The 22,108-nt window shown below is 39.5% G+C and overlaps 1 protein-coding gene across 2 annotated transcripts in view; it reads right to left on the reverse strand.

Annotated features, from left to right (window-relative positions):
* Positions 1–22,108, reverse strand: part of USP7 (ubiquitin specific peptidase 7) — a 69,378-nt gene that overhangs the window by 29,661 nt on the left and 17,609 nt on the right. The window contains exons 2-7 of one of the 2 annotated variants that reach the window (XM_021539933.3): positions 9,692–9,796; positions 9,270–9,302; positions 3,820–4,018; positions 2,308–2,446; positions 1,524–1,612; positions 699–807 (exon numbers count right to left, since the gene is read on the reverse strand). In XM_021539933.3, coding sequence (XP_021395608.1) covers positions 699–807; positions 1,524–1,612; positions 2,308–2,446; positions 3,820–4,018; positions 9,270–9,302; positions 9,692–9,796 — 674 coding nt within the window. The remainder of the gene's footprint in view (positions 1–698; positions 808–1,523; positions 1,613–2,307; positions 2,447–3,819; positions 4,019–9,269; positions 9,303–9,691; positions 9,797–22,108) is intronic. The other variant, XM_021539934.3, reaches the window with a different exon arrangement.

The raw sequence follows: 22,108 nt of genomic DNA on the forward strand, positions 1-22,108 counted from the left end.
GTGATGACTAGATATTTTTAATTCCAGTAAGGGTACTCCACCGTTTTAAAATTACACATTATCTAGTGTATTTTATCCTGGCTTTAGATTAGATATTTATTTAAAAGGTATTTAAAGAAGTTCTTTCCAGAAAATAATTAACATCTACAGTAAACAAAAATACTACTAAAGTAAATATAAAATTATTATTGAAAATTGCTGAAAGTACAATGCTTTCTATCACTACAGAAAGGCAATCATAGTAACAAAAAAATTCTGCTGCATAATAGCAATTTCAAGATGGAGCAAATATGTATCTTTGTGCATTGTTTATGGGCTGAGAAGCCATAATTCCCCATTTTACTTATTTCAGAAAAGGGAAATTGCTTCCATCTTTTATCTGCAAGATTAAACTGCTTTCCCTATCCCCAGCAATTCCTAGCAATATTAACATATAATACAAAGAAACACCCCCTAAGCTCAGGTCTTCTTCAGGTGCTCTGCCTGCTTCCACAGAAGACAAAAGCTTGTGTTGCACAAACTACAAAAGGGAGCTTCCTGTACTCTGCCTGCAGCAAGACATGCATCACCATGTAAGCCACGAATCCTCTGAAAGGATAAAGGAGGCAAAAGCATCACACAGGTCTGGTCTGAAGCATTATAAATGCTAATTAAAACAACCAGTGTTATAATTTCATGTCCTTTCATGTATTACTTACCTTTCGTAGCTGATTTGTGAAAAATAAAGTCTGTAACAAACTGTTCATGTAACAAGTTGCTCCCTGGTTCTTTAAGCCAACATATCCTGTGTGCTTCTTTGAATCCCACCTAGAAAATAGTTTGTGGTTAAAAACAAGGAAGTTCTGTATTCCAGTAATAAAGAGTGTTTGTTCTGAGGTAGTGCTGCAGGTAGGTATCAGCTACTCTCCACTGCTACTGAACATTCAAATAAACTCCACTTCACTGCTGCTGCCAGTAACAACAGTCTTTGCAATTAGATGCTTAGTGATTTTATTACTTCTTTCTTTAAAATATATTCTATATGGCAGAAAAATGATGTCCTGGAGAGTGACCTAGAGCTCAGAACTGTACTTTTAAGGGCAAGTCTGCACCTCTGTACAATCCCATTGTTTACAAGTGCCATGAAGGAGAACAAATGAGATGAATCAGTTTGACAACTGTAAACCAAGGTGAGTTAGACAGCAAAGCCACTTGGCTGCACCTGAAACCCCATCAGCTCCCACACCACAAATGCTCAGGCCAGAACTGCAGAGGTGTTAAATCACAAACCAACTCACATAGAAGCTGAGGCTCCACAGCATTTTGGTGACTGACGCAAACAGAAATTTAAGCTATACAAAATCTCTATGTGACTATGAAATTATTGCCATGTGAGAATTCATCAACTAGTAGTGACAAAGTGAGAATGTCTAATGGAAGCTACAAATGACAATAGCACAGAATACTTGAATGACCACAAGCAACATAATAATACTAGAATTAAGAATTTTTAACATTGCTTTGTTTTTAATCAAATAACTTACGCTACTCCATGTGGAGCATCTGCCTGAACATAGACTTCAAAAGTAACTTTGTCCTCTTCTATAAAGCCTTTTTCAGGATCAGTAACTTCCTGTAAAACATGAAAGACACAGGGACATGAAAAGTGGAACATGCAACATGACTGCAGTGAAGCATCCAGTTAGACATCACTTTCTAATTTCCAAGCCTGAGCTATCAGTAGTAACAAACTGAAGAAGAAAAACTGAAGAACACCAAAGCAGTTGTTTTTCAGCTTACTAGATCTTAATTATTTTTAGTGAATCAATGCAGGAAACTTGTTCCTGCCTTATAAGATTTTACAGTAATTTTTCTGTTTTCAATGATGTAAGAGTCAGTAATCAAATGTTCTGCTTCTTCTGGACAATATTGCAAAACCTTTGCAAATGCCTTAAAAGCTCTCACAATTCAAGAGAAACCTTAGTAGTATTATTAGGGCATTAGATATACATGTACATATACACAAAGAACATGTTGAAATGCAAGCAAATTTATGTTGCTTCAGAATGTCAGTGACTATCACTTAGTGATAAAACACAAGCACTCAAGCAGAAAATAATAATGAGGGAATATTTAAATTACAACATAAGTAAAAGCACTCTGCAGAAATCAAATTAATTGAGTAAGAAATTGAAAATAAATCTACAGCAAAGATAGGAAAAAAAATAACAGCTTTGGGAAAAAACCCCTTTGCATCTCAGTATGCAGCAGTACAGGTATAAAACTGCTCCTACCTAGCAATAGATTAATACATGTCCAATTACTTACACTCCAGGCCATGAAGTTAGAAAAGCCCCAGTCATTCTCCTTATGAAAGAACAAGTGACTAATACGACGACTGAATGATTTTTCATCATCCTTGTAGTTTATTATCTTGAGAACTGCTTGTGCATGACAGGACCATGACCTACAAATACAGAGGAAACATTTTAAACTCTTTCAAAACTATGCTTTTTATAGCCATTACATAATTTTTGTTAGGCTTTTTTGGTACATTACTTTCACACATCCAGCTTTTTTTCCTTATTAGATGTTAATTGTTATTGAGGGCATGAACCTCTGGGGCTTTCTGAAGCCACATGATGAACCTGGAATGGAGATTTTCTTCTGGCAACAGTGTTGACAAGAAAGTGTGTCAGTGACTTGCGGGTTGGTTTAAGAAGCTGACGGCTCCCCCAGGTGAGTTAGCTCTGATCTGCCTCACTGCATGCAGGGCCAGCTTCAAGTGCTCTTGGTGCCTACAGAGTGGGAGGTCTCAGCCTTTGGTAAACAAGGGATGAGAAGCTTCTACTCTCCCTCCCACAAGATAAACTCCCCAACACTAATTGTCTCAGCAGCACTTCATGACCAGTGGTGTCCAAAACCACCCTACTTGTGCAAGGCAATCAGTCCGGACACAGCTCGGCCAAGGCCCTGTCACTGCCTCATGCAGCAGCACTGCTTGCTCTGCTCCACCAGCTGCACCTTGGTACTTCTGATCACCCTTTTTCTGTAAATGCTTGGATGTGAACCACATCTCCTGTGACCTGTTAATACGCTTACAACGTTTTCTTTACATTCTGCCCTGAGCACTCACGTCTAAATTCTAAAAACGATGAAGAAGGGCAATTTATTATTCAGAGACAACAACAAGCTTTGTGAGATTTAGTGACTGAATGGAGTTACCCCCTATTGGAAAGGACACCTGAGAGGTCTGCAATCTTCCTCAATAAGCTACAGGAATGCCCCAGGAATCTGTAGTTATATTTTTAAATTTTTCTATTACTTACAAAAGTGATCAAAGGTAGTCAATGTTCATTTGCATGCAGGAAGCCAAGAACACACACGTGTTCAGATCCTTCTGGATGAGTGATGAACTCCACTTGAGAGGACTCATGCCCTGCTCTGACTGCACTGGTAGCAGTTACCTGTTCACATGCTTCACAGGGCAGCATTTATAGCTTGGCATGGTTAGAGAAGCTCCATTTTCATTTGAAATAAACCCAGAATGTTTTCCATGCCAAGAAACCTGTCAGTCAAGGGCTTCTCCTTCAGCAAGCATATATCTAAATTCTACTGCAAACTTCTAGTCACACAAGTTGATTTTAGCTCATCCTAAAGAGGGGATTATTCTTATGCTTTGAGATTAGAAAGGTGGGGGGTGGTAAAGGGCACTCAAACCCTTGCAAAAATTCTTTCCTCTTGCAGAAAGTAAGGGATTTTTTTGTAGATGTTTGTATTTCTTGCAATAGATTAACCAGTATCAAGTGAGGACTTGTACAATAATTAAAAGGGCCTTACGTGGAATCCGATTCAGCATTGCACTGAAGGAAGAATCCTACACTTTTTTGGTGTGGTCTGTCCGGGTAGAGTCGTGGCATTACCATGATCTTCCATGGCAAATTCCGAACGAAGCAGGGAGGGCTGAGCACTGACTCACTCAACCTGTTGAAGCGTTCCACTGTAAACTGAAATGTTGCTTCTGATCGCCAACTTGTATCTGTAACACACACATACCACTGCTTGAAACACCTCACATTCTTCACTCCAAAATGACCAACATCATGTAACATGAGCATGTTTCATGAAGTGGTATACTGGAAGCAACAAAAACATCCCCATCCCAGAGGGACAGTGAACTACTTAATTACTGACGTCTTCATTTTTTTCATTTTGAAAAACACCACAACTCCATCCAGGCAAACATAGTGCTGCAAGACAAATTCCTTTTGTACACCATTTCCTTAAATGCTACTTTAGGATTTGTTACCACTCCAGCTTCTTCTAAAGCAGCAGGTGCAGCGAGACAGACACATCAAATGTTCTACAACTAAATCACAGCCCACTCTAACTCTTCTTGTTGTGTAGCATCTCCACAGCCCAGTTTAAGTCACTTCCCTGCGTGAACCCATATGCACAACGGAATTTCACAATCTGTTCAAATGCCCTGTTGATATCATGTCACCATTTAGTTGGTTTTGGCTTGCAATAGTATATTTTAAAACAGATGAATGCCATAGGTTAGTTGTTGGATTCTTGTAAAATCGTATTAGTTTGCTGAAAATCAGCTCAAGAGTAGGATCCTCTTTTCTTTGTGCTACACGAAGACTTTAGAGATTTTTAGTGGTCTAGGACTTAATTAAATGAGACTATTTTTTTTTTTTCAAAGAGCTTATTTTGACACACACAATTGAAGTAATTTTGCCTTCTTCCCACATACCCAGTTCTTCACCTACCACAATCTGTTCTGCTTCTGCAGTACACAGCTATAACAGGGTGCTGGAGACTGTGACAGCTTCAGCAAGGCACAAGGCCAGGCTCTCTTTACTGTGACATGCCTCATATTGCACTCAGGGAGAGAAAACCTGCAACTTATCCCAACAACTCGACAGGCCAGGGGTGCACAAGACACTCCCTGGGACACACAAGACACTCCCACCATGACTCCAGTCTGACACTGGTGTCACATGGAATCCTGCTGGCTCTAAGGAGGTTGGACTAGCACGCAGGGCAGCAGGCAGCACCCACTGTCACCCTGCTGCTCCCACTGCACCCACGGGGGATGCACAACTGGAGGTGTGTCACACATGCAGTGACACCCCAAATCAAAGAGCACTGAGGGACAACACCACTGAGCCAGAAGTCAAGAGTGTGAACTGTGACAAGGCACACAGTTCAACAAATGTGTTCCTGCCATACACAGACAGCAGTCATTTACTCAGCTTGGCACAGCACCAGACAAAGTACTGAATCATTTTTCCAAAATACAGGTGAGTTCTGATTGCTCCCTTACTTAAAAAAATGGAACACTTGATTACAACATGCAACAGGGTAAAAATTATACATTTCATACAGCAAATTACCAAGTTTTAGCCACAACTGCCAGACAGCTATGACAGATTTCATTCTTTTCCCTTGTGAAGCAGTTGTCCTACCCCTGAACTGCAACATAGAGTATTTTTTTGCGTATGCTCTGACAGCCCTAAGCATTCCAATTATCTCTTGAAGGTACTACAGCCCAAATCTGCTTCCTGTCCCCTCCACTCCTGCAAAGACCTTCGTGTTGCCCTGTGCTGTCAGCTTCCAATTCAAAGGATTACTTTCTCCTTTTTCCCTGCCTGGAAGTGCAGCTAACTAGCAGTCTGGCACCTACTTTAAAAATGCACTCTTCCCAGTTTCACTACTCACTGCCTGTTGACAGAGTGAAGAGCTGATCTTCTACACCCAAGAACCTGACAGGCTGGAGACAGAGGTGCTCTAACTTGATTTGCAGCCAGAATAAAACAAATCTGTAACACACTTAACAATTTAAAATCAGTCTTGTATCACACGTGTATCGCAAACCAACTTGAGGCCACCTCCCTACTCACAATCATGATATCAGTACTTCTGGGCTCAGTTTGAGCTTCCAAAAAATGAGCCAAGTTTGCATTCTGCCTCCTTTGATGCAGCTTTCAAAGCACTTCAGCGCAAGGATGCAGCAGTGCTGCTACAGTGTCAGCTAAAAAATGCAGCCCACGCAGCATCTGCAGATGCTTCAGAGAAAGGTTGCCTGTATTTCATGATTTGTTTTCAGGAAAGCCTGTGCATGAGAGCTCACCAGGGAATGGGAACTCTTATCTGTAAAATATTTGAGCAAGTACTAGTAACTGCTCCATAAAAATGCAGCCTTGTAACACAGGTCAACCCTAAAATAGAAGTTTCTTTAAGAATAACAACTTTCCTTTCCTTCCAGTAAGCCTATTTTTTCTTAGGAAGTATAATGGATTAAAGGGTGAATTTTATTAGAAAAAGAAGTTTACATAGCAAACGTGAAAATTATTTTGAGTATATCAATAAATAAAGCCTTTTTTTGCCATCATGAGCATCTCCTCCAGATGCCAGTTAAAGACTGCAACTGGCAGCAGGATAATTTAGTAGTGACTGGCAAGTGAGACTTTTATATATCCCAGAACTACAAATCGAACACAAGGTCAAAAGGACTGATCCAGCTGACAAATACTTGGAGAAATTATATGCAATGGACTGTCTTTGCTATGTGGAAAACATGTTTTCATTGATGTGATGAATGTCACATTCAGCATCTTCACAGAAGAAAGATCCTCCAAATAAGAGATCCAAATACTGAATAGGATCCATTTTAAGGCTGAAACACATATTTAAATGTTGATACTTTTGGGAAAAGCAGTTTTCTTTATTCTCTTAGTAAATGTTGCTACCTTGAAAGTGCACTGGAGTTATTAAAATATTCTGAACTTGAATTATTAATGGAGAAACTGGCTGAATATTCTATGAATATTTTAATAATGATCCAAATACAGCATGCAATACCAGCACATGGCTAAGACTGATGCTTCTGAAAGTCCTCTTGCCTCTGCAATTCTTCACAGAAATGAGACTTCAGGAGATAATGGCAAAACTGTGATTTTATGTTCAGCTAGGGACCTTCTGTTTGAACTTTAACTTCTAAGAGAATTTACTCTATGTGTTGCTTTGAATACTGATGCACTTGCAAACAAGTTTTGATCAGAGTCTTATTTTTATTATTTTTTACTTTATTTGCAGAGGCTGCTATTCCAGCTTTTACAGTCTGGTTCATTTAAGTCCATACAAAGCACAGTACAGTCCTTCAGCTGATTGTTTTTAATTGCTAAGACTTCACAGAGAGCAGCAACAGGTACTGGTCACAGCACTTGAGAGAACACAGCCTTATCTGAAAGTCCTGCTGGTGGTCCACTGCTGCTCCCATTCCCTGTGCCTCACAATGCCTGCAGCCTGTTGCCTAGCAAAGGGGATGAGAGCTGCATTTTTTTTCCCCAATCTTATCAGTCATTTCTTTATGTGGTAAGCTGGAAGAACAAAATCAGCTCAAAAGTTTCTTGAACTCAGAGAATCACCAGAAAGCTGATTTCTATGATCCAGCTGGAAGCATCAACCTTTCATCTTCTTGTTCACCTCTCTCACAGGAACCATTAAACTCATTAATTTCACAGAAGAGCTATCTAAATTCTCCTCATGCATTCTGTATCAGCTCAGATTGATGCCCCTTTCTATGGGTAACAGCAAAGGAAGACTGCATGTTTATCTGAGAAGCCCATATCTCCCACTTTGGAATCTCTGAGCTGTCCATTACCCATGCCCATCATACTGCAAACCAGGTTAGAAAGAGCACAAACAGCAAGAGAACAATTGCACTGATGTGTAAATAATGCAACAGCAAGCAATTAATCTGATTTACAAGACTTGAAAAAGAAGCATCATCCACTTATGTGATGCAAGCCTTCAGGAACATTTTTGCAACTCTAACATTTTGCAATAACACTCTTCTCTATCTGTGTCAATGCACAGCTGTAGCAGCACCAACATGTAGCCAGACACTCCTTATTCAAATATTATGATGAGGAACTATTAAGAGTATTGCTTAAAAATCACACTTGATCCCTGAAGGATGTCCCACTACAGAGTGAGCCCAAGCTCCTGACCATGCTGGAAGTCCATAAAGGCATGAGAAGCTTTCACAAACCTTCTGTCAAATGCCTTCAGACACTTCTCCCCTAGTGCAGCACCTTCAATACCCAGTTCTGAGAGGAGTCAACAGGTGGGAATTCACAAAACAGGTTCAAAGCAGTTTTTTGGCTAAAGGGTCAATGTTATTCTGAATGAAGAGGTGGGTATCTGATTACTTGCCAGCCCTAATATAGCCTGATTTTCATCAACTATTCCTGTAGTTTTAAGTCCCTATTTTGGCTAATTTGTGCAAGTATGTATATACAGACCAACTAGTGGACAATGATTTTTTTAATTCATCAATGTGTTATGTACTGGTTGTATCAACAGCAAACACTACCTGTCTTTCTACATATAAACATCCCTATCAAAACCAGAGCTTAAACAGATCTGTTCTAGCCAGTTGGTGTCAACCCATGTGGTCTTCTCTTGCCATCCTCTAAATACCACAGCCTCACAGACATTTAATATCTTTTATAACAGCTTTCGATAAGAAAAGACTGTGAGCAATAAATCAAAACCCTCTGAGATTAGGTAATCACACAAATAAAATTCATAGGCTAAGCAGACTGCATTTTTCTTTCACTGCAAGAATCTGGTCATAGAAAATTTTATCTTTGCCAATGATAGAGAGGTGATTCAACCACAAGATGCTTTTATTATGCATTTAAACCCTATTCTCTTCATGGAACATTATTTTTAATCAATATTTTATGTTCTCTGAACACATGAAAGTAAGCACTTTTTTGACCTTTAATTTTGAACTCTGATTTTTCTGAAAAAAAAATCACAGAAAATTTTTTCATAAATCTAACTAAATGTTTAAGCCAAGTCTTAAATATACTCTCACAAGACAGCATGGAATATGGAACAAATCCCACTCATATGATGTTTCCCTCCTCCCAACTCAATTTTACTTAATTCTTCAAAATGAGCAGTCCCTGCCCGTATCCTTTCCTAAGAAAAGTAATATCACTGCACATTTTCATCACTAAACATAAGAGATTTAGAAACTAGTTACCTTTCTTTAAATATACCCAGAGTTATAATTATTTGATCTTCTGCAACAAACTGTACACCTTTATTTTCATTTAATGGACCAAGAAAAAGACTTCAAAAACCCATGTCCCCGTTTATTAACAGGACATTAGTACATAATTTTCCCTTTGCTTTTGCAAGTAAAATTAGTTGTCAGAACTGAGAACAAAAGATGTTCATCAACAGAATAGTTACCACTGACTTACCACACAAAGACAAAACCAGATCACAGCTGCCACCTGACAAGAGAGCAGGACAGATAAGGATTCTAAACAGCCTGAAGGAATTGCATAACTGATAAAATTACTATTCAGCAAAGCCCAGCTGCAGCACCTTTAAAGGGCTGTATCACAAAACATAACAATGGACAGTAGCACTTTCAGCAATTTTTAAATGAGTATCTAGAAAGAGCACAAGAAAAAATCCCAAGCCTTCAGAAGTCTAATCCTATTGTACAGCTATGTCAATAGGATTCCTACACAGAAAACCAGCAGCCATAAGTACAGAGGGATTCATTTTTAATGAGCTGCAGATCACAGCACACAGGTAAGAGATGGACTATTTTCTCCTCAAAATCATAAAACTAAGGAAGCCAAACCAACCATGTATTTATCAAATATTTACTTACCATCTTCCATGTCCTCCTCAGTGTTGTTATGTCCGTCAGCCATCGCTACATTCCCATTAATGACAGGATTTTGAGTAATTCTTGGAGGATCATCTGTATCTCCAGCTAAGACAGAAAAAAGAATGTAAAAATTAAACATGTAATTAATACTCAGAAATTAATTTTTTTGTCTCAAGTAGTGTTTATGGGACAGATGTATAGTGCACACTTGCACAGAATAGTATTTAATTAAGTTATTGTTCAACAGTTGTACTGGTGTGTGCCAAACGAAAATTCCCCATAGACATGAATATTTATGGACAAAGAAAAAAGTCCACATTAATGTGGAATACAGATACAAAGAACATAAACCGACTTTTAAGTTTCCAGATTGCCTTGCAATCAGTATCTCATAATCAAATTGCATTAAATAAGAACTTTTTCTTTACTTTTTCTTGCATTCTTAGAATGCAAGAAATTTTTACACATGTTCAAGTTTCTAATAGCAGACTTTCTAAACTAACAAGTTACTTTAAGACTTCTTCAGTGTTACTATTTTTTTAAGAAAAAACCTGAACCTCTAATTACATGTAATAGTACGATTTAAATCTTGGGGAAAATTGGAAAGGAAATCTTTTAGGATTAAGGAACATTTTAGATACATTTTCCAATTTCTAGCCATCACTGCCATTAAATTTTGCTCCAGGGACCATTACATATGTAAATGCCACTAAACTAAGAGATATGAAACAACTTGATGAACTAAAACCCTACTATTTCTAAGTTGCATTGCTTTGATTGAACAAGAACCTTCCTGATTCCTCCAACAACTGAACAACACACCCTTCCATTGCTTCCACACCAAAAGCTAGTGGATAGTTTCAGCATGATTCCAGGAAAGTGGATATATTCTTGGATAAACTAAACTGGCTTGTATCATCAAACTGTAAAACCTATAAGCCCTTGCAACCATCTCAAGGACAAGCACCACTTAAAAGACACTCTAATTTAAAAGGTCTGATGAGTTTCTCATTGCTGTACGAGTCATACTATTAATTTATATATTCTGCTGCCCCTCAAAAGCCCCAAGGTCACCGATTTGTGTAACCAGGAGCAGTTTTATACCCAAAAGCTACACACTAGCTACTGACCGCGTGCATTGCTGGGGAAGCGGGTGACCTGCGCCACAGGATGGAATCCGTTCCCACGGGACACCGCAGCTCCCGGCTCCAGCACAGCAGCCGGGCCGTGCCCCCGCCCGTCAGCACCCTGGACAGAGCTGCCCTCGCCAGCGGCCCCGCCCAGCTCCCCGCGGCTCCGGGCTCCACGCGGGGCTGCCCAGGGACTGGGGTGCCAGGCTGTTCGCAAGGACTCCAGCTAGCCTGGGCACCAGCTGAGAGCTGAGTTTCTCCTCGGCAAAACAGACAAACACAAGCGCCAACAGGAACCGCTGCGTGATCGTCTCCCGAGGCCTTTAAAAGCCAGCGAGCTCCCACCAAAGGCAGGATAAGCCACGGGAGAAGTGCAGCGGCTTCAGTCACCAGGAGCTTCGGAGCGCTGCCTGTCCTCAGAGCGCACCATGCTTCTGCAGCCTCATTCCAATTCACAGCGCACGGGAAGATACTTTCACACCCGGCACTTCTATTCTGATTGTTTACTCTCCTAGTAAATCCACACAAGTAGTAACCTCTGCCCTCGGCACGACAGAAACGGCTCAGGTTAGAGATTTACTCCTGGATTAGAGCTACGTTAGATCACAAACTTAATGCTCACGCACGGCTTTTGGACACTCATTAGGGCGCAGCAGATCTCACTGAGCTAACAGTGAAAGGGGTGCTGTGAAACACACACCGCAGCAGTAACACATGCACTTTTCTAAATTCTCGGCTTTAGAACAAAAGCAAAATCAAGTAGGACTTGAAATTTTGGCTTTGTAAGAAAAAGGTTTGCCGAAAATTGGCTTGGGTGTGGTAGAGCCTCAGGGGTCCCCTCGGTAGCAATCGGCACTGGCAATGCTGCAGTAGAACAGCAAGTTAAAGATTTACTACAACAAAATTATGGGGGGGGGGGGGGGGGGGGGGGGGGCAAACTCCTGCAATTATGGGTTTGAACTCCTGCAATTAAGAGCAGGAAAAATGACAAAAATCAAGAGTGAGAAGGAAACATCTCCAATTTCATTTCAACATCCTGCCTTCCCCCCAGCTTTTTTAACCTTTTAACAGCATGTGCTGATCTTAACAGAAAGCTGTCCTCTGGGTCATTCGAGAAGCATACAGCATGTTCTCAAAAAGTAACAACTGTTTATACTAAATTAATACTAAGTTTTTTAAAAATTATTTTCCTTCCTAAAGTTATCATCAGTGCAACTTAATATCTGGAAACAAACTGAAGCAAACACCTGAGGAATAGTTCTATTCTTTACTAAAAGCATATCCAAAGTTACTTTTAAACAGGGAATTTAAATATTGACCCCATGTTTCATAGGGGAAAAAACTGCCCTTAACTAAGAAAATAAAATATTTCTATGAGATAATGCTCTACATTCTCTGAAAGTATGACTTAGAGATCATAGCAACAGCAATCAACTTAAACGGAGACAGCTTCTGAGAGATACTGTTTAGTGATAAGACAAATGGACCATGATGAATGCCCCTGCTGTTTCTTCTGACACAGATGGACACAAAGTTTGTGATCCAGCTTTCAGATATGGAAACCAGATAACACCACTCAATGTTTTTTGCTACTCTGAACAAATGAAACTTTTTAACTGCTAAAAAAGGTCAACTAATACTTTACACAAACAAAACACAATCCTTCTTCAACAGATGTACTAGCAAGCACTATAACAAAATACATTTTCTGGTAGAGCATTGAAAACAAGTAATTTGTGCTTTTCTCTCTTGTCTTTAAGAGCTCATTGGAAAGTAAAGTAAAATCATACCAAAGTTTAATTAAGAAACATGTTTTCCTTTGCCTTAAGCAGAGGCAATGCCAAATACTTATTCAAATTATACATTACAGGATTAAGAAAAAGAAAAAATACCTGTCCACACTGGCCAAGAAACCTTCCTACCAAACATGCTACTTAATACACTGTTGTCTTTAATGCAACGTAAACCACATTGTGTCAACATCACTCCAGTCATGTCATCTGTGCAATTCCACATCAAAATACCCAGTTTTAATGATATCCCTGGAATAAATTTGACATGCAGTCTATGAATCAACTGAAAGTTAATATAAACCACATCAATTAAGGAAGTATCACAACAAAGCGACTTTAAGAATAGGAAATTTTTTAACTCTTTAAATACATTACTGCAATATTCAATGCATACAGCTTTAAACAACGAAATTGTAGACATTGTGAAAGACTGTTAAGCATTTCTTTTTCACCTCCTCAAAATGCAACACATAAACCTCTGTAGGTATTCTTTTGTTACAAAAAGGAATGCAAGGCAACATGAAAAACAACGATGACAATTTCTTCTGAAACATTTCTCATATACCTTTTCCTCTCTGCCCATGGCACTGTGTTACAAATGAAAAATACATCTTGAAGAGTTTACAGGAGGTCTCTGAGTTTGGAGGCTAAGACAACTTCCAAGAAGAGACATTTCAGATATTAGTGAGTTTGTGCACAAAAAAAGAGCTTTCACTTAGTTACTGAAAGATCATGAATGCTGAAATAAGTCTAGACACTGAGATATGCAACTGGAACAAAACTGAAGTGTGATGCCACAGTTTGGGAAGATGGTAAGAAGTGTCAGTCATCTTACACAAACAAATTACTGGATTATAAATAAGTGACTCTGCAGGTGCACACTTCTCATCACTCATTGACTAAGTCTGTAACTGAAGTGCTGAGATGAAAGCCTGAAAGCAAAATGATTGTGGCAATTGCTGCAGGGGAAAGAGGGAGAGAGAAGGAAAAAACCCAACAAAGTTCTCTGAAACTATAAACTTGCCATATAATTACAGACCCTACAGAAAGTATATATATAAAAAAAACCCATTTGTTATGGACTATGAGCTCAGTATTATCATATTCAAATACTCACACTATTAAGCAATCAGAATTAAAACAGCATCACTGAACTGTATTCAAAAACAAAAAAAAAGCTTTTCTGATGGATTCAACCTGTTTAATAATATGAACTCAAGTATCACAGTAAGATACATTGCTCCATTGTTCTACTGTTCACAAAAAGAAAGGAATCTCAGTTTGCCATATTATTTTCCTACTGATGAGAAAGTAGAAAAAATTCTGTCGAGTTCATGTGGCTTCTGGCATAACTTAAATGCAGTTCTAAGACAGGAGCAGTGCAGAGTGCTCTGTCCCCAAGCTGCAGGACACGTTGCTCAGCATAAACACGTGTCTGCATTCACGTGTGGCTAAAAGCTACAGAATGATTCCACAAGCACAGAAATTCCACTACAGCAGAAACTGCCTCTATTTAACAATGAGGAGAGCAAGCTCTAACTTTATTAAGCTTTCAGTCATGACGCACATCACAGCCATAGTCAAAGTCTGAAAGCTTATCCATAATGGTTGTCATTAGCTTTTGGAGCTGGCAGCCACAGAGGAGAAACTGAAGCAGTCTCGGTAGCACGTTATGAAACATTTGTTTCCTTTTGAGGTTAAGAAGACCACAGTGGAGGAGTAATAGTGATACTAAAAGCTTGGTTACAGTTACACACACATCCGCCTCACGAAATCACTGGGACTGAGGGCTCTCACAGCCCCTGTGCACAGCTTGCACAGCTCTCCATGCAGCAGCACCACAGCAATCCCAAAATGAGCAGGGAGTTGTACCAAGGGCAGCATCAGCAGCCTGAAGGGAGTCAGTCATTCACTGCTGGCAGCAGCTTGAAGAATACCATGAACTTTCACAGCCAGGGTCTTGCTTTTAATGGGGGAAAGCAGAAAACAACACAACTTTCTCTTCTTCCGCAGGACTAAATGGACATTCCAGAATCAAAGCCTTCATGAAAGTTTTGAAAGGACATTTTTCTTTTAAAATATATATACAACACTATACACAGATATTATAAAGGAGTGTGTATGTGAATTCCACTGTATGAGTGAACCTGCAGTAAACACTGGGAAAAAGACTGAGCAAAAATATCAGGTGGCATGAGATAAGAATAAACACAGAGAATGCAAATGAGCAAAATCCATGCTGTAGTAGTCATCCTACATCAGCATCAAGGATATCCACTGCATCTCAACAAACAGTCTAGGTCTAGCTTTGCATCTCAGCGTCAGGACACAAAGATGTCACACCCTCTCAGGGCAGCCCAGCAGAGCCATGGTCCTCTGCACTCACTACAGAACAGCACTTCTAACCATACCATAATATCTTCAAACATTTTTTAAAAATATTATTTTAAAATATATCAGTATTTTAAATAAAGCAACATCTAAAAGTTTATTTTGGTGCATAGTTTAAAATACCAGCTGAACATGGATAATAGCTCACAAGTAAAAAAAAAAAAAATTAAGAAATCATCATTACTAGAAATCATAATTAATAAACATTCCATGGTTTCAAGCACTATAATAAATATCACCTCTTCAGCCACCAAATTGATCCTTGCTATTGGAGCTACTGGCAGCCTATCAAAATCCATAATTGAGAAATTCCTAAAGCAAGCAGTAAATGCCACACTTTCCAAAGCAGCTACTGAACTGTGGTGGTGCAAAGAGGACACTCAAGAGATTCAAACAGAAAGTAAGAAAATTGCTTTTTGAAAGCAAACAAAGTTTGAAAAATGTGAAGAAGATGAAAAAATATCTGCCTTAAGCTGGAAGTAACAATGCCAACAGCTCACTTCACAACTCTGGAGCACAGACTGCCCAGACCATGCCCATAAGGGGGCTGCAGGCACTCCGTGGAGCTGATTTTTACACAGCTGTAACAGCTCACAGGAAAACCTTTGGGCTCCAGCAGTTTGCTTCTCTCAAAGTCTGGAAACCATTGCTCTGAAAGCCAGATGAATAGAGTGGCTCCCAGGAGGGCAGGGTTTAAAAAGAACAATCAAAATCCAAACAAACAAAATACCAAATAGCCAGACCAAAAAATAAAACCAAAACAACCACACGTACCAAAATTAGCCAAACAAGCTCCCAACTCCATGATCTGAATGGAATTCATTTACAGAAGACAATCTTTGAACTACTAGAAGTGTTCAGAGCAAAAATTTCCCCTCACTTGCTCTGAAAGAACTCAGCTTTCCCAAAATAAGAGAAACTATTTGGCCCCTAATCCCTACCTGCAGTTAGAATACAAACACCACTTACTGCACAAAGGGTCTCAAGAGAAAGGGAATTAAATGAAAAGAATTCCACACAGTTTCATTTTTACAAGACAGTCCTAGCTTGCTATAACGAAAAATCTGAAGAGGAATCAGCAATTTCTGTACTGTGCCTTTCAAAAGGCATCCAAAAATAAAGAAATTCACTTAAAACATTTCAAAAGTATCAAAAAGTAACAGAGACTGAGATTAGATTGGCCAGAAGAATGGAAGGAGAGAAAAGGGAAGTACACAAACCCCCATGATCCTATGGATCAAGATGTAGATAACTGCTGTCATGGATGTTTCCATTACTTGCAAATATTATGTCATTTGTCTTAGTTAAAAGTTAATTCTCCCATTAGCAAAACTGGGGAAAATTTGCTTTTGTTTCATTTATTATTTTTCTTTTTTCATGGTTCATTATTTGACCCAGTGCCAAAAGGTGTATCTAGAAATGTTATGTACCTTAACAAGAAAGTGATGAAGGACAGTGACTAAGTCTTAAGGGGAAAAAGCTTCTAGAGAATTATCAGGAGGCAGAGCCAAGCTTACAGACTAAGGGAAAAAGGTATTAGGGGCATAGGAAGCAAGAGGACTTCCAGCTAGGGAAACAAGGTTTAAAGATTTTCAATCCTTTCAAAATTTGCTCTTTTACATTTAGAAAGAAAGCAGAAAAGACATTTATTTTCTAAAGAGCAAGTAGCCAATGTTAAAGCATTAAAAAAAAAAAAGATGAAGCAGTATTATACGTAAGTCTCTTGCTCTCTAATTGTCATCTGAAACAAGTAATTATTGCATTATTGACTGGGAATTGCAAATCTCCCACAGAATAAGATGATGTTACACAAGACAGCAAATGAAGAACTGGGATGGGACAACTTCCTGGAAGCAGCCTCATCTCTGCCATGCCCACAGAATATGGAGCAATGACTAGACAGACAGTAACAACACTGCAGCCACCACTTATTATTACACTGATCAATCATTCTGCTGCTGCCTTGCATTCCCATCACTGGGTCTGCCTGGCCAAAGAGCACATTTTGACAAAGCACAGCATGGCCAGTCTGGTTTCTAACTGCACCAATGTAACTAATGAATGGGAACAAAACTGTATTAATAGATTACATTATTATTCTATCCTTAGATAAAACAAAGCAGTTACACTCTGAGAAGCTCCTGAACAACATTCAGGAACAATACCAGTCTTAAGGTAAATAGTATCAGAACTGTCATTCCAATGATACAGTTATCTTCATGGGAAAATAAACAAGAGTTACAACGTAACTTTGTGGACAGAAAAATAGCTGAGAACAAATAGCCTCTACAGTACCTGCTCTATAACTAAGAACTTTGCTGGAGCACCTCATTTATCTGCTGATCTTCAAAGACAGGAGCAGTCTGACGGCACTTTACAAAATTAAACTCTTAAAATAGTTTAAAAATGTCATTAACTTCTACTGACACATAAAAAGCATTTAGGATATTATAAATAAGAATACTCAGTGGACTTTAGGCTGCCATTGAAGAAGTCACCCCAAAAACTTACTGATACCAAGAGTGACTAAATTACCTGCTTGCAGCAGTTTAACCCTTTGCTTTATGAATAATTCAGTGTCAGATGAAAGACTGTGTGAACCAGTGTTCAGTTTGGACACTAACAACACACCCATAATTAGTGAACAAAATTACAACTCTATGCTCTTGGTGAAGAGTGTGTATAGGCAGCCTTCACATTTCAAGGGATCTTTCAAAATCTTTTTAAGCCCCAGGTGTTTAATAACTGAGGTAGACAGCAGCATTGGCATGAGTTTTTCTTCAGTACAGTCAAATTATTTAGCAGAAGATACCAACCTGCCTGTCTCATTATCCTGGCTTTATGCATTGTAAAGTGTCACAACCTCTTGGCAGTCATCAGGGTAAAAGAAAGTCTGCTGAAACATCTTCCATAGCTCCTTTTCTTATTGTGAAGAGCTTTTTAGCTTAGGCTATGCTTCTAGAAAACTATCAGATCAGGAAGAAAGGCAGGAAAACTGCTTCTGGCTGCCCTGCAATACTCAAAAGCCAGTAACTAGAACAGTTGACAAGATAAATTATTTTCTTCCATGATCAGGAAAGGCCGAAACATCAGAAGTGTCATGACCTATTACAGCAGCAGCTCCTGGACTTGCACTACCTTCTCCTTGCAGTATCTAGAGCAGCAAGGCTACAGAAGCAACTACCCCAACTTGTCACGTCCTGTCTGCACATTCCAGAGATGGCAGTGTGATTACATCTCTGCTGCAGGTCGGACACTCAGTCCAAACCTACCGAACACACCCTGAACAATGTGTTTTTTCAGTATCACACCCCTCTTTATGTTTTACTGCTCTACTAAGTAATAGCCTTCTCTACTGCAACAACAAAGGCTACCATCTGTGGCATCACTAGAGTGCCTGCAAAACTACTCACAGAAAAAATTAAGTTCTGAAAGAAGGAAGAAAAGGATGCACCCTCAGCTGGAGCCAGAGCAGTCCAAGGGCCACAGAGTATTTACACTTGTACACTATACCCAGCATGCTACAGTGCTGTGGTCATGTTCTTGGTGTGTTTAAGACAGACAATTAAAAAGCAATTAAAATGAGTATATTTGGTTAATAATATTAGACCATTATGCAATTAGTGATTCTGCTCCCTTTAGCACCTCTCTCTTTCCTAGTGGAAATCCAGAAAAACACACACCTCCACCACCTGGACCAGCACAGTTTTTATTACTCAGATACATAAATTTTTCAGAACTCACTTCTCTATAATTTTGGATGAGTGCAACCCACATTTTCAGAGAGTCTTGGGGTACATCTATTTAACTAAATACAATAACTGAACACTCACCACATGCTTAAGCAGCAAAAAGGTTTTGCACATTTACCAGTAGCATAAAACATTGCCTTACATGGGTATGATCACACACACCACTTGCCCAAACCAGCTCTGAACGTACACTGCTCCTGCGCAGTAACTGTGCTACAAAGTATTATTCATCACTATTTCAGATTCTGTAACTCTGTTTTGAGACCAGATTCATCCTTACAGCAAATGCTAATTGCACTGCTCACGCCTGAACTCAGCCTTGAAGCACATTGAGTTTTGCTCACACTAGGAGTATCACACAAAGGTAGCTTGAGTGTATTTTCCTATAGTGACATGATTTTTAGAAACACTGTTGATCTACATTGGATTAAAAGCAAAATTAATTTCCCAGTAGAGAATAACACTGGATAACAAAATGGATTTGCACTGGAATTAATTTTATAGGCACTAGGAGCAAAAAATATAAACCGCCTATTCTAGCCCCATCTTTTAATTTATCTTTTAACAGAAAACATCACTCCAAGCCACAGAAACTGTGCAATGTGCCCAAACCCTCACATTTAGGGATCTAACATCTCCAGCACTTAAAATACTTAAAATAACAGTACTGTTATTTTCAGTAATGCTTTTAAAGGTCTTCCTTTATTATTGGAGATTTGCTACACTGATCTTGTTTTCCCTCTTCTTCCTGATGCTCCCAGCTGTGCAGAGACATGAATAGATACCTAAGGTATTCCACGCTCACAGAATCTGACTCTGGTTGCAGGCAGCTGGTAGTTCTAGACTAGGTGAGAAGAGGGAAAGGCAAACAAATCAGATTCAGGAAAATAACTATTAAAACTAATTAAAAACTACATAAAACTGAAAAAGCAGGCAAGCACAGTTAATCGTATTTCCTTCTCACCTGACAACACAAACAAGCTTAAATCCAGGCTTCTTTGCTGCATAGTAAAGGATTCAACATCAAATTCACTCACAAGAAAGTACTCCTTTGAGGATAACTATGAAATATGTTTCAGAGGTGGCTGTTACAGCAAAGCAGCCTGAAATCCCAGGCCAAAGCATCTCCAAAGTTCATCTGTTAGTCCCATGGCGAATCTAGAAAAATGTAAAAGTTGTGTCCCTGAGGACACAAGGAGTGGTGATCTCTGCCATGCCACTGGATGCATACACTGCCCAGTTGGGATGCATAACTGGAAGATCTCAGTAGCACAGTATCTGATTACATTTTCCTTGAGGTGGTAGCTTCTGCAACCAAGAACCACTAAAGGCTCTAATTAGCACAGTGCACTGAGTACTAGAGCAATCTGAAATGCAATATGGAAGCAGAAAGTTATTGTTTATACAGAAAAACTGTAAATCAAGACTGTCATGTGTGTTGGTTTGGCTTCTTTATGAGTAGAGGGGGATACAGGATTTTGCACTACTTATAATACACAAGGGACTTCATACTAAATTACCAGAATGCAAGTTTAAAGAAACAAAATCTGCTCTCCAGACTTTAAGCACATCTTTCCTTTCCTGGTCAGTTATACAGGACCCTTCCCAGTCTACTCAGACAACACCTCTAAACAGCCATTTGATATCTTGTACCATCTTTATTTTCCTTGTTGTAACTTCACTTCTCCTATACCTTTTCAACATGGAGCAGGGAAGCAAGGCTGTTAACTAGGATGCAGCAGTGCTCAAAATGCAGCAGCACAGTGAGCTTACACAAAGCTTTTATTATTCCCAGTTCACTTCCAATAACAATGCTGTGAATGGAAGAAGATTCTATGAAGAGCAGTGAAAAGGCAGAGGCAGTGTGGCCAGGCTCAGACACCCTCAGGGTGTGCACAGCAGTGAAGGGAACTTGCCATCCCTCCCCTGCACTCATGGTTAACATCAGCATCTGCCACTCACAGACTTCACACACTAGGTTAAACAACCTTTGCTCAATCCAGGCTGGCTAATCTTATGCAAATATTCAGGGTCTCCATAATGAACTTTTGAACATTCATACAAAAAACCTGTTACTAGCCTAATGTATTTTAAAAAACCTGAAAATTCTTGACTGAGAGCAGTTTTGCAGAATCTATAAAACTTTACTGTACAAAAGCAATGCCTATGGCTGAAGTGTTTGGCACTTTTCATTCAAAACAAAGAGCAGGCCCAAGTCATACTTCTCTTCCACTTGAGGAAAACCATTCCCAGTAGTGGAGAAGCATACAGGCAGTGTGGGGCTGGGAGCAGGATCAGCCCCACTCAGCCAGGTGTGCTTCCTCCTGGTTTGAGCAGGGAACTGCTCCAAGCAGCCTCTGCTCTGAAGAACCACCTCGGCAGTGAAGTGCAGAGCTGAACCAATTAGTGTGGGGTGCCTGGTGCTGATAAATCCTAAACTCACATCAGGGTCGCTTTTACAAGTGTAGATTAACCGTGGGGAAAATGACAACAACAATTAAACCATTCAAGGCCTGAGGTTTGAGGATTGCTCTGTTAAGTCCTTTATGTGAACTGATACACGTGCACAGCCTGGTAACACAGGAACATTTACTGCTTCCTGCCAGCCATACAGGGAGCACTGCTGACAAAATCATTCTTTTCTACTGAAATTCAGTTTTCACTGTGTTTAGTAACAGATACATTTCAAGTATAATAGCAAACCACAATTTTAAACGATTCCTACTACAAAAATGAGATCTACACTATGGGGTTAATTTTAACGTTTGTTTTTGATGTAATTAACAAGAAGTAATTACACTCTCATCTAAAATTAACAACTGTAAAATAAGCAAAACAAAAAATGTTCCTTTTTCAAATGGGATGGTCAGGAAAATAAATTGCTTTCTTGCTCTCTAAGACATAGATTTCAGAGTTCTACTCTCCACTAGTTCCCCAAATTCCTAAAAGACATGGTTCCCAGGAGCTTTTGAGGTTGCTCCTTAATAAGCAATTTTCCAGCCTTGCCTGTTAGTGCTGTGCTGTGACAAAAGCTTCCCTGACCAAAGAGGATGAACACAAAATGACCATGCATGGAAGTGGTGCCGAGCTGGGATGGGAGATTTGGTGACATTCCTGCCTTGAACACAAAAAAAGCTCAGGGTTGGTGCCCCAGGGAGCAGAGACTGTGGGGTGATTTACCCCATCCTGCTCCCATTTGGAAATCCCCTTCCCTCCATCAGTGTCCCCCCATTTTGACTGGAGTCTGCATGAAGATTTTTGGGGTCTAGACACTCCCAAGAAACCCCAACCATTAAATTTCTGGCCAGCCTTAATCTACTGAAATCATCTGCCAGGTAGCTGCTTTCTTCT

This window comes from Lonchura striata, chromosome 16 (genome assembly GCF_046129695.1).
Source record: "Lonchura striata isolate bLonStr1 chromosome 16, bLonStr1.mat, whole genome shotgun sequence".
NCBI lineage: Eukaryota > Metazoa > Chordata > Aves > Passeriformes > Estrildidae > Lonchura > Lonchura striata.